At 36.8% G+C, this 13858-nt stretch overlaps 1 protein-coding gene across 3 annotated transcripts in view; it reads left to right on the forward strand.

Annotated features, from left to right (window-relative positions):
* Kcnj3 (potassium inwardly rectifying channel subfamily J member 3) overlaps positions 1-13858 on the forward strand; it is a 134409-nt gene that overhangs the window by 11426 nt on the left and 109125 nt on the right. For all 3 annotated transcript variants that reach the window (XM_085681117.2, XM_085681118.2, XM_085681119.2), the window contains one exon: positions 465-681. In XM_085681117.2, the coding sequence (XP_085537243.1) occupies positions 465-681 (217 nt within the window). The remainder of the gene's footprint in view (positions 1-464; positions 682-13858) is intronic.

A 13858-nucleotide genomic window follows, 5' to 3' on the forward strand; every position in this document is an offset into this window, starting at 1 on the left:
GTTATTCATGTTGCTTTTCAAGAAATAGACAAAGCTCTTCTAAAACTGTGGTCAGCATTTTTCAACAAATTTCACTGCAAATTGATTTGCTTTCTGAAGGAAGGCCACTATGACATGACCTTGCTTACCATGCAGAGATTTCTATCAAGCAGTGTGCACGTACACCCTCAATTCCCTGGTTGGATTCACAGCCATTGTTACATCAGGCATTTCTCCAAAGCTCAGGAGTTAGGGACTGGTAATTACAGCAAACTGTTTATTATAAATAATGCATGTATGTTCTGCATGAGCTATGTGGGATCTCAGCCCATTTGGTAAAATATAGCTGCATAATGATTTGTTTGGATTACATTACTGATGATTGATAGGGAAAAATGTTGGCAGTGATGTAGATGATTGTTGGGCTACCTTGACATTGTCAGTTCAAGTGGTGATTTCTTCTCTTTTTCTGTGTGCTTGTCTAGTCTCGGCAGACTCCTGAGGGTGAGTTCCTTCCCCTTGACCAACTTGAACTGGATGTAGGTTTTAGCACAGGGGCAGATCAACTTTTTCTTGTGTCCCCTCTCACAATTTGCCACGTGATCGATGCCAAAAGCCCTTTTTATGACTTATCCCAGCGAAGCATGCAAACCGAACAATTCGAGGTGGTCGTCATCCTAGAAGGCATCGTGGAAACCACTGGTGAGTAAGAACATAGATGTGCCAGCAAGTGTTTCATTTAGAATTCTCTATGTTGTACCTGCAATAACTGGTCTAATGTCTCTTTTCACTAGCATTAAAGTAAAGATATGCCATTTAACATACTGATTGCATATAATACATAATGCTTTACAAATGAAGATTGTTGTTCTGGTGGTTGATATTAAACCTGATATTAACCCAGGAATAATGATTAAAACTAAACTGAGATGATGTCTTAACAATCTATTCTATTTTAATAACAAACTAAGATTTCCTATGATAATTGTTTTTCTTCCAAAATTTAAGGTTAAGGAATATTTGGGTAATTACCGATCAGTCTGAATGCGGTATGTGTATTCTTGACCTTTGGTGGTAAACATGGTGGGTGGTGGGAATTCATTGATAAAGGTCTGACATCTACTCTGTGAAGCCTCAGGAAAAGTGTCCTGTGTGTCTGTTTTATAGCAGAGCAGCAGTTTTCGTAGGTAAAACTGACGATAACCTTCTTTTCAAAACAGGACTTAGGTTTTTTTCCTGCTTCAGTTTGATTTATCTTTCTGTATCCAATGCCATTAGAATGCTCAAAAATAAATTGCTACCCTCTGAGGAGGGTTAGGCAGGCAAAGAAAAGAACTAATAAATGTAAGTGTATTATTTGAGGCATAAGCATTGCCATTTACGTTTGGAGCCTGCTGAGTGTTTGAGACTGATACGTGACGATCTACATAATTATGTACGTATGCAACTTGATTTTTGCATTTTCTTCAGGTAATAAAGAGGCAAGAACTATTTTAGTTTTTCCCCTTTAGATTTTTTTTTTGTAGATCAATACCATCTTAATCTTGAAGCGCTAGCTGTTAATATAAGGTAATACTGGCATTAACAGGGTCAAAACTAGAAATGCAAGTTTCATTCTAGGATGTCTTTGATTGCATCGCACCACTTGTCCAAGCAGTGGGAAGGTGGCTGCTGTCTTTCATATCTGTGAACTGGTGACTGCTTGAAATAAAGCAAGGTACCATTTGTCTCTAAACTGAGTCTTTCTCTGTATAGTGAGGGCCATTTATTGATGAACTCACAATGAACCTTTAACATTGCCTTTGTTATTAATATTTAGTTTAAAATAAGGTTCTTCAAAAGAATGACAAAAGATTTATTAATCTAGTAGATTAGAAATTTGACCTTTGTGCATTTGAAGAGTTACACTCCCCACTTTGTTTTCTTTCTTTCTTTTTGTTGTTGTCTTAATTTTTACAAGATTTTTTGAGCATTTTTTAAAATTAATTTCATTGAGTTACACATTTTTCTCTGCTCCCTTCCTTTCCTGTTCCCTCCTCTTCAACCCTCTCCTATGGTCCCCATGTTCCCAATTTCCCAATTTACTCAGGAGATCCTGTCTCTTTCCACTTCCCATGTAGATTAGATCCATGTATGTCTCTCATAGGGTCCTTATTGTTGTCCAGGTTCTCTGGGATTATGAATTGTAGGCTGGAATTTTTTTCTTTTAGAATTAAATAGTGTCAGTATGCTTATGAAAGTGCTACCTAATAAAGGAACCATTTAAATTTACTTTTGATGTTAATTTATGCATGTCATTTATTACAATGAAACGTTATATTAGAACTTAAAGACAGGTAGTCCCATTTTATTTATTACTTACTTAATATGTACTTTTTAAGTGATTGCTATCAGAGTTATTGAGATAAGTGAATTTTTCTTTCTATTATGGCAATCTTAAAATCTTCTGTTAGGTCCGTTGCCTGTGGAGCTGTGTACTCAATCTTCCGTCTAATTTCCCAGCATATCCATGGTAATTTTTAAGCTTGAAAACATTTCCTTACAAAATCAGTTTAAAGATGAATTACTTCCTTAGTTTCTCTCTCTCTCTCTCTCTCTCTCTCTCTCTCTCTCTCTCTGTGTGTGTGTGTGCATGCGCGCATGCATGGGTGAGACCTCAGAGGTCAGAAGATGTAATAAAATCTGCTAGAGCTCGAGAGATAGGCAGTTATAGGACACATATCTGGGCACTGGGAAGGGGGTTAAGATCCTCTGAAAGATCAGTAAATTCTTTTAAGTCCTGATTCATCTCTCCATCTCTTTCTTTTGTGTTTCTTGACCTTGTTATGCTTGAAAAATATAAATCAGGTTGTCCATATATTAATTCTATTTGTACCCGATCTTCAAATAATCATTAACTCTTTTGTGTGTGTGTATATATTTAATGAATTTTTCTTATTGTTGCTATATCAGTATCTTAATGGAGAATGTTGAAACAGGTCACTTTGTAATTTTAGCTATATTCCAGAGCTGTGTAAGGCCAGCTTGAATTCTTTACCATCAATTATTCATTACTATTATTGATTTTTATTTTGATGACATTCTTAACTCTTGCATCTTTATCCTGTATGTTTTGATGAAAGTCAACTGGCTGAGAATACTTTGCACAAGTCATTAGGAACTAGGGTGGAGATGTAATTACTTACTTGGAGATTGGTTTTCATGACAAAGAGCACATATTCTTCTTCCTTTAAAAAAAATCTCTTAATTAAGTAAACTACAAACTGAAACCAATGCTTATAACACATACTTTATGGAAAATTCATCTGATATTTTGTTTATATATTTGACACAACTAATAGACTCTTACAGAGTGCAAATTCTGAAAAACCTACTTCCAGACCCCATGTCTCAGCTTAATCAAAATAACACATTTTTACTTCACATGTTCATTTAACATTCTTATTGAAACACACTGTGATTATATATTGAATTTTTTGTCCCGTATGCTTGTATGCACAATAAAAATATTATTTCTCATAGTATTTATTTTGCGGAACAGGTAGATAAGGTCAGTGTGACTTATAAGGCAAGAACATGATTTTTTCCCTCCAGTTTTTAATACAAAACCTTGGGATTAAACCTGTGCTTTGTGTAACTTTCTATCATGTTTAAAAAATCTACATTGTGTAATTCATTGACTTACCATGTAAGTATTTAATATATGTTATGTGCTTGCAAGATTCTAGGGAAATTAAAAGTATAATAGTGACTTAGATAAGGACCTTTCTGGGTTTTATATTTTAGTTTCAGAAATATACTATAGAGTATAAATAAGAAAGACATTATCTTTGTCAAGAATTCAATAAAAGCAAATCAAAACACCCCCTTAACTCCCAAATCAGGTAGTGGGGTGGGTAAATGACTGAAGACCACTTCAGATTGATGCTTAGAAAGATATTCTAAGAGAGGTGACAGTTAGGGGGTAGGCATGGGGGGATAAGAAGAGGGGGGAGAGGGAGCACTGTGGTTGGAATGTGAATTGAAATAAAATATTAGGAAAAGACAAATCTCAGATGGTGGATTACGGTCTTCAGGGACAGTTGGTGCAATTGCGTGAGTGTGGAACAGGTTTGATTTGTTTTGGTAGCTAAGGACGTGAAGTGTAAAGTGAGACATTTAAGAGGAGGGCTAGCCTTCACTGCATAGCCTTTACTTCACTGTAAGCATTGGGAGTTTCTTAGATGAGTAATCGTTTAATCAACGTGGCTTGCATACAACAAAACTCCATTTTCCCCATTTGACAAGTAGTTTATTTAGAACTTAGTAACTAAGGTCCTCGAAACATATGCAGTTCTAGAGAGTTCCTTCTCTCCTGTCAATCATCCTAGCCTTATGCCCCCATGCACCGGCACTTCCTAACCAGTCACTAAAAGACAGTCCTTTACTAAGAATTCTTAAATTTCATGTTGTTTTCCTTCTTCCTGATGATCCCATGGTCTCAGAAGGAATGGAAATGGCCAGGGGCTAAGAACCCAGAGTCTCTCTAATTTACACGAAGAGTTAGGTAGCTATCTAGCCCTGAATTAACCCTTTTCCCTTCCCTTGGAAATATCCAGTGGCCAGACTCAAGAGATTACTGCTCTGCTGCATTGAAATGAGTCAGGCTCCCATGCATGCCACGGTCTGCCTCGCTCACAGAGCAAGTTCCTGCCATAGAATATACCTCTACCTTCTGTTCTTCTCACCGCTTCTCCCTGGAGAGGTAGCACTGCTGGACGCAAACAAAGCACTGCAGATTTGGCTCATTAGAACTGGATGCTTTCAGCCTTCAATCTGGTTTCTGCTGCTATTTGGCAGTCTTTTTAATTGTCTTTTCTGTACTCTCCGGCTCAGTCCCCATGAGATCTATTTTAGACCTTTCCTCTGTCTCCATGCCCCCAGTCCCAGCTGTCCCATCCCTTTCCTGGCATGCCATCTCTCCACTTATTCTATTAAAAACTATATGACACTTCAGCTTTTGTACATTGCTTTGCTTTAACCCTTTTCTTTCCTGTTACTAGTTATGAAGGCTGTCCTTTTTATTTATTTAGTTTTCTTTTGATTCTCTTCTGAGTCAGTTTTATATTCCCTCATCAGGCTGGCCTGGAACACACGGCAATCTTGCCTCAACCTCCTGAGTGCTGCTCTAACCAGTCTGAGATAACACATCAGACTTCTGCTCCTGAAACACTGCTACCTGCCGCTAATGTATCATATTTAGTATCTACAACCATCTGCCCAATGATCCCTTTCCTATGCCCTAAAATCCCAATTCTTTCCTCATGGGAGAAATACCATCATTTTTTCCTTTTTTGCTTTGAAGATTTTTTCCCCCTGGGAGTCAGAGGCATGGCATTCTCCTCCCATACCTTTACCTTTCTTCATTTTCATATATTTTTTAGTCATTTCTTAAGTCCTTCATTTCCACATCTGGGTCTGTATCATCTATTCTACCAATTCTCCCAAGCTCCCTGAAGTTGCTTAGTGTTTTTTTTTTAATCAGTCATAGCTTTCACTTCTCTACCATTCTTCTATTCATCTCTTCTTTCAATCATGATTTCGTATATCCTATTAATTCCACATCATTTTCTACTTAGTTGCTGAATTTTAATTCAGAGTTCCCTTTTCCAAGTATCATGGCATCTTCTTATTTTCCAATTATAATTTTTTTTCTTATGGATCATTTAGCTGTTTTACTAACATATTTTATTACAGACCACCTCTTTCCTTTCATATCCAGCTAACCGATTTGTTGCACAAATACATCTTAAGGACATATTATTCTGATGCTAGAAAACATATAAATTAGAAAAAGAGAATTCCTGCTCTTCTGGCTTCTTCTGTGAGAAATACAAGAGGCAGGAGGAAATGCATTATGTCCATAAATGGAAGGTGCTGTTAAAAACAGTAATGATGGGCAGTAGGCACTGGGAATGCAGAGGCCAAAAGACTGCAGGGAAAAGTGGACCGCTGAACTCTGAGCAGAAGAAATAGCCCAGATAAGGTGACTATAGGTAAAGATTCCAGCAGGTGGGAGTGTTCCCAGGCAGATGCCTCTATTCTGAGTAATGTCTGCTCTTTTTTCTTGCTGTGTGGTTACCTTCTTCCTACGTTTAGGCATGCATCATGAGTACTTTGGAACCAGTTGCTCACATGAAATTTAGCTTCTGGAAGAGCTCTGCTCACTAGCAGATTGTATATGACAGCCTCATGCGTTTCTGTAAGACCACTTTCATTACAAGCCCGTGCTCGAAAATCCTAACGACAACTGCATAAACATGCATATATTGTTATTGTTTTGGAGAAAACTAGACTGTACCTCTTTCTCTAAAGCTCATACATTCATACTCATGCTTGCCTCTCATCTTTCTTATCATTTTAATTTTCATTGCTTAGGATGGCATTTCTATCTTTCCCAAGACTGCAAAAGCAGCATAGGCTCTGAGCTTTTCTTGAGCACTTTAGCACCTAGTTTCCTTAACTAGGTCATTAAGATTCATTAACCACACAAGGGTTATTGCTTAACTGCTTCTTTTAGAAGGTGTAAAAGTACAAACATGCAAAAGTAAAAACCTTTTCTTAATTTTATTTGTTGTGCTATTAATAGGCTGATTGATTAACTCTTCAAGAGTATTTGATATAGTACTTTGCTCAGTGTGGCATTTCATAATTTGCTTTACTATATTATCTTTTGTTGCTGCCTGTATGTCAATTTATAATGCTTGGTCATTAATTTGAATGACTTCATTGTATGCTGACACGTGCCTATCTGACTCTTTTACAGCTAAACCTCTAATCTAGATTCTTTAAATTTATATTTTCTCATTAACAAAACAAACACTCTGATAGCTTCAATTTATTTACTTCCTACTAGTTATTTTAGATAAGCTACAAGAGATGGAGTAATTGGGTATGCTGGTCAGTTTTTGCTTGTATAACATAAACTAGGATTATCTTAGATGTAGAAACCTTAATTGATAATTACCTCCCTCAGATTGGTCTGTGGGTGTGTTTGTGGATCATTTTCTTCCTCCCAAATTTTGTTTTGGTCATTGTCTTATAGTAAGGTAAAGCAAGCTAGGACACTGAATCAACAAACATATAAATCTGCTTGCCTTTATTTTAATTTTTCATTAAATTTGCAATTATTCTACAGTGTTGGTGATTTAACTCAAGTTCTTGCTGAAGTTAAACAAGCCCTGTACCATGCTATCACATTTTCAATCCAACTGCTTTTAATTATGTTTTAGATTTATTTATTATTTTATGCTTATGAAGGTTTTGCCTGTTTATATGTATGAATGCCATGCACACTTTAGGCACCTGCAGAGGTCAGAAGAAAGCATCAGGTCATCTGGGACTGCAGTTACTGAGAGTTGAGTGCTGACATTCAATGGATAGAATTTAACCTGGGTCCTTTGCAAGAATAACAAGTGCTTTTAACTACTGAATCAACTCTCCAGCTGCCTGTTCTTAAATATGCAATGTATCTCAGGAGTCCTCTTTAAGTCCTATCTTAGTGTCAATAAGCAGCTGCAAACTAAGGTGTTCATTTCTTCATATATCTACCCAAAGTAAACATTGTAAAAATGTTTGTCATTATTTTCTAACCTTTGATTAGTGATGAGGAAGAAAATATTCTTCTCCCTGCATGCCTACTGGCTATATCTCTTGTCTTACAAATTGTCAGATAATTTGCCCTTTTTATTAATAATATACTTGTGTAATTAGTAAGGTAATGTCACTGGTAGGTCTTGTTTCTTGATAGGAATATTTTCTTTAAGCAAATCCAAGTAAGACTATTCTATTTATTTCATAAGTACTTTATTACAGACAAGGCAGAAGGTCTTGTCCTTCCAGAATGGCATCTTAGCCTAGCCAGAAGACCGGCAATCTTGAACACTGAGGATTCATTTTGCAAAGGGCGTCACAGACACTTCGGGATGCTAAGGGAAATGATCAAAGACAAGTCTAGACTGATTCCTGGATAGTTTTCAAATGTAAAGTACCGACAAGACTGTGAAAAGTATTAACTAAGAGTGTGTCATGATGATACTTCCACGGTAGAAAGTTCCCTCTGGCAGCAGGTGGAAGATGGATTCAGTGGGTCAGAGACTGACTACAGACCAGTCATTATGTAGTTACAACAGCCCAGAGCAGAGGTAATTGAGCTCTGTTTGAAATTTGTTGCAACTCTGCCTGTTGGAAGTAATGAAAAAGGCCTCAGGTTTGAAAGCCTTTACGTGTGATTAAACAGGGATGGCGGGGGATGGGGAACTAGCATTTTTCCCACTGATGTTCCACTAGTTACTGTGAAGAAGCCTAGACATCTGGGGCAGAGGTGGGGTAGGGTAGGGGACTGCGTTAATAAATATAACAGGAGTGACGAACTTCTGACACTTTTCCTGACCCATGGAAAATCACTAAAATGTTCTAAAAAGAACAATTCAAAGAGCAACATCTCACTCTCTTAGTAATTGTGATGTGTGGTTATTTTCTTTTCTGGAAGATTTTATGGTCTTTAGCTTTATTATCTGTCATCAGTCATTGAACCTTTATGATCTATTGGGAAACCATGATCAGCAAATTGCCTCCTGATACCTAAAATGAGGCTACTCCAACATGCCTATAGGAAATTTTACTCATCTTTCCTAATTGCATCTCTTAGGGAATACTAGTTTTTGAGTGAGTCAATGCATAATTTAGAGCTCAGAGTTATTACTTTCCACAGTTAGTGGCGTGTCATCTGTGTGGATGGGAGGTCTCTAACTAGCATCTTCACAATAACTTCAATGATTATTTATTCACTAAATCTCATTGCTTCTTAGTTGTGACTGTATGTACATTTTTCGTTTTGTAATTTAATTTACTGAATCAACACAAATTTCAGAGAATCAGATCTCGGTCTTATGCAACTTTTTACAAGTTGTTTCTAAACAAAATTATACCTCATTATTTTCTTTTGATAGGTCATAGAAAATTTTCAGACTAGAAAAAAATAACATTTATATGTTGACGCATGAAGGAGAATGACAAACCAGAGCATCCTACTACTGAAAGAACCTCAGTGATGAAACTGAGAACGTCCTAAGCAAACAGATATGGCTGTTCACACTCCATGGAAGCACAGCCTTACTAAATGCCAGCTTTAATTCAGATGAAATTTAACTTCATTGATAATAGAAAAGAATTTTCAGCCCTCACATTTGTAGTCTTAGTTTACTTGTACCAACATTAATCTCAAAAAAGAGGGCATTTGCTATTAGTCTGTCCTTGGTTTTTTATGGCTCTTTTATAGTTTGTTTGATGCAATCCCTAGTATTCTTAGATGGTAGTTTCTCATATCCCAGGCAGGAGTTTGAGCTGAGTGGAGATTCCTGGGCATATAGTTGGTATCTAGTTGCTTCTGCCATTGTTACAGTTTTTTCTAAGGCTGCTAGGAGCAAAACAGTTGAGAACCTCTGGGACAGCACAATTAATTGTGAAATATAAGCACCAAGAAATAATATTGAAAAAGATAATTTTTGTCTTTTGTTAACAAAGATTCTTTTCTCATACTACATAATCTGAAAACAGTCTTTCCTCTCTCTTTTTCTCCCAGTTCCTCCCTGTCTCCTCTCCCATGTGGATCCATTATCTTTCTGTCTCTCATTAGAAAAGAACACATGTCTAAGAGATAACAACCCAAAACATAACAAAATAAGATAAAACAAAAACAATTATGTTGTAATTAGAAAGACAAACCAACAAAAAATAGAAAAGACCCAAGAGAAGGCACACAAATCAGAGACTCACTTGTTAACACAATCAGGAGTCCCATAAGACAACTAAATGAAAAACTACAGTATATATGCAGATAACCTGGTGTAGGTAGACCTTGTGATCGCTATTTCATTCTCTTTGACTTCATATGAGGGCCTATTTCCCCTTTGCTCTCTGTCACTTCTGCCTCCCTGACTCCTGCCTTCTCTTCCAAGGGTTCCCTGAGTTTTAAGGGGGAAGGATTTGATATTGCCCTCTCATTTAGAGCAATGTTCTTAAAGCTTTCTGTCTTGGTAATGCCTGGCTATGGGTCTCTTTATTTGCTCCCATTTTACTTCAGGGGGAAACTTCTCTGATGATGGCTAGACAAGGCTCGGATCTAAGAGTACAGTAGCATGTGATTTGGAATCATTTTATTGTTACATTTGATTTTCACACCAGTACTATTTGATTTTACTCTTGGGCTCTGGACTATCTTGTCTCTGGTTCTTGGTCACTCAGGCAGTATCAGGCATGGGTCCTGTCTCATGTAGTGAACTTTAAGCCAAATAAAACATTGGTAGTTATTACTAAAAAGCTTGTGCCACCATTGTTCTAGAATATTTTGATGATAGGACCGATTGTAGATCAAAGGTTTTATGATGAGGATGGTGTTTATATTTCTCTTTTGGTAGCCTGCAGAGTAATTTTCCATGTTAAAGACAATAGACCATGGGGGTGAAGGTTCTCTGTGGCAGCAACTCAACCAAATGTCCTTTTGATTAAAGTATTTATTGAACTAACTATTCAACTGTAATATACCTTTTAATTTTAAAACATCTCTTCACGTATTTTTGTGTATGTGTGTTGGTGTGTGCCACACGTGTTGGTCAGAGAACAACTTTCAGGGGTCTGCTTTCTTCTTTTACCCATGAGTCCCAAAGATTGAACTCAGGTCAGGTTTGACTTGAAGCACCTTTGCCCATTGAGACAGCTTGATGCTCCATCAACTGCAATATATTTTTAAAAACTCAAATTTATTACTATTTGCATTTAAATTTTATTATGATTTGCTTGTACCCATATGATATGTGGAAGTTGGAGGACGGGAGAATTCACAGCAGGCACATGAAGACCCAAATAGGCTGCTATGTATTCAATTCTCTTTTTTCACCTTTCCTCTTCGGGTTCTGGTGGTTGAACTCAGGTGTTCAGGTCTTCATCATGGTTGCTTCACCCACTGAGCCATTTCACTTGACTCTCAATTGTAATACCTTCTGAGTAAACTTTTCAAAACCACACACATTAAACCTGAAAGTAATTACAGCTATTTAAATGCGTGCAGTCTTCAGAGAGAGAGAGAGAGAGTTTGTGTTGATGCAGTCTGTGCTGATCAATGTAGCCAAATGCAAATTAATGTGGGAAGGAAACAGTGAAAATCAGGGGTATGAATTAAAATGTGTGGTTGTTCATCATCCTAACTACGAACAAGATGTGATCTCTATTGTGGAACATTGTGTAAAGATGTGACAGAAATGCCAAATAAGGATGCTGATGCCACTCACAGAGGGAGACTTGCTGCACACGCATTAGATGCGGAACACAGTGTGCAGTTACTGATGCACAGGAGGGAATAGAATGATGCTTCTGACTAAGTTCAGAAAGACAACTTTCATTTCACAAGAAGACAAACATTGGCGACTAGTCAATGCCAAACCATTTTGGACCTTTCTTTGCTGAGGACAAATTTGCAGAGATAACGCAGATTAAATGAAAAGAGGTTTTTAATAGATAATGATAGCAAATGGATGAGATTTTGCATTCAGATGGAGTGAATGTAGCTTGACAAATTAGAATTCTAAGCCCAATTTGACATTGTCTCAGTGTGATTAGTTTTCACTCTGTTATTTCCATGCCTTAGGCAGTGTCTGAGAAAAGCCAAGATCAGTGACCTAGTCGGCTCATGGCAGGGACTTTAGCTTGGAAATTCAAGTGGAAAGCAGTGCCACTGTGTCGTTGCTACTGCCCAACACAAACACCAAAGCAGATGGAAGTAATGTGGGGTTAGTTTAATCATGTGACATTTTAATATTTATTAATGTTAGCAACAAGGTGGCATCCACACATGAAAATGGTACCTTTATGGACAAGAGTGTTGAGGAAAGGGTGAATGGATATTGATTTGATATTGTTCAGTGGAAGATTTACCCTTGATTCCTACAATTTTGGTTATATACATAGGCTGCACTTGCTTAGTTTCTCTCTCTCTCTCTCTTTCTTTCTTTTTTCTCTTTTTCTTTCTTTCTTCCTTTCTTCCTTCCTTCCTTTCTTTCTTTTTCTTTTTTACCAAAAATTTCCACAAGAAATTATGAGTAACTTGATCAATGGCTGCTGCCAACCTAGGCAGAACTATGTCTAGACTACCACCAAGAGATGATTAGATCTTATAGCTTTCTAAAGAAAGAAATTCTTAGTCTGCCTCACATTACTGTCAAACAATTTTCCATATATCTCTAGCTAATTTTAATGTAATTCAATATTTTCATTTATTATAAATAATTTAATTTTCATTTTGTCTAAGTTAGTTATTGTTCTATTTCGGAGTAATCATAACTCATGTGTTGTATCAGATATCTTTGACTATGTATTACTATGAAATGCATGTAATATTGAGGTTTTGGAAAGAAAGCTGTCTCTCTACACATATAAGAGAGATAAGTGTGAGAGGGACAAAATCATCATGCTTTGAGAAAGAAAGAAGTCTGGGTCTTAGAGATGGAGCATACCTATCTTTTTGTGGATGTTCTCACGGCATTAATTTTTTATTTTTTTCTCATTAAACTTGTTTTAATTGGTCTCAAAATTCTGTGATAGATTTTTGGTCAAGTTGTTTCCATTAAAAAGTACTAATTTTGAAAACTAATAACTTAAAACTGCCACACACACAAAAAAAATGGTTCACCAAACATTCTTTCCTTCTGAAGGTTTTACGATGCCTTGTTATCATTAACCAGTCTTTTACTATGAAACTTAAATGATCAGTTGAGACAAACAGTTCTGAGACCGTTCTTCCACCACTGATTCAGACTGGGGTGACAGGTATTAAACTTTTTCTACATTAAGAGTTTACTTAGTGTGGAGCCTGCATGGGTCTGAGCTAGGTCTTCTGCATATTTGTTATTATTGTTGAGCTAGATTTTCTTGTGAAACTTCTAACAGTGGGAGGGGCAGTTGTCTCCTACACTTTTACCTGCTCTTGAGATCCTTTTCCTCCTACAGGGTTACCTCATCCAGCTTTGAGATGAAAGTTTGTGTCTAGTTTTATTATACCCTGTTATGCCATGTTTGGTTGATATCCCTAGGAAGCCTGTTCTTTTCTGAAGGGTAACAGAAGATGAGCGGATTTTAGGGAGAGGGGAGGTAGAGAGGAAGGTTTGGAAGAAGTTGGGGGAGGTGAAATTGCAATCAGGATGTAATGTATGAAAGAAGAAATGAAAGAAAAAGTTTACTCTCTGACGCATGCTCCTGATTCAGCAGTTCCCTAGAAATGACTCTCAGCTTTCTGAATTTGGAAACACTACTTTGAAAATGGATGAGAAAACTGATGTAGTATTTTTGTGTATGTATCTGTATTTATTTGGATTAGCATTATCAGCTTCCAAAATATTTCAACATTTGTTATCTTTATCTTTCCCTAGGTTTTGCTTTGTTGTGAATTTTTCTGGCTCCCCCCATTGTTTCAAATTATACTTTGTTTGCTCCCACACACTTTTTCACACATTACATACAAAGCATCCCAAGGTTACAGAATATAGTCTACACATTTAAGTGTTAATGTTTTATGACCTATGATTGTAGAATATTCATATGTAACAAATAAAAAAAATCAGGTGGTTAGGACTTTAGGACAATTTGCTGAATTAAGGATGATTTTCAGCTTGAATTACTGTTGTCTTTTTAGTTCAATTACAAATGATCATTTGGTTAACATGATGACTTCATGAAACTCTGATGAAACACCAGGAAAATGTGCCTTATAAGAGAGACACAGTAGTTTTGACTTATGTCGTCGGGTTTCAGTCCATAGTTCTCCTGGTTTCACTCTTTTGGAGTTATA

Source organism: Myodes glareolus, chromosome 21, assembly GCF_982192425.1.
Source record: "Myodes glareolus chromosome 21, mMyoGla1.1, whole genome shotgun sequence".
Classification (NCBI taxonomy): Eukaryota; Metazoa; Chordata; class Mammalia; order Rodentia; family Cricetidae; genus Myodes; species Myodes glareolus.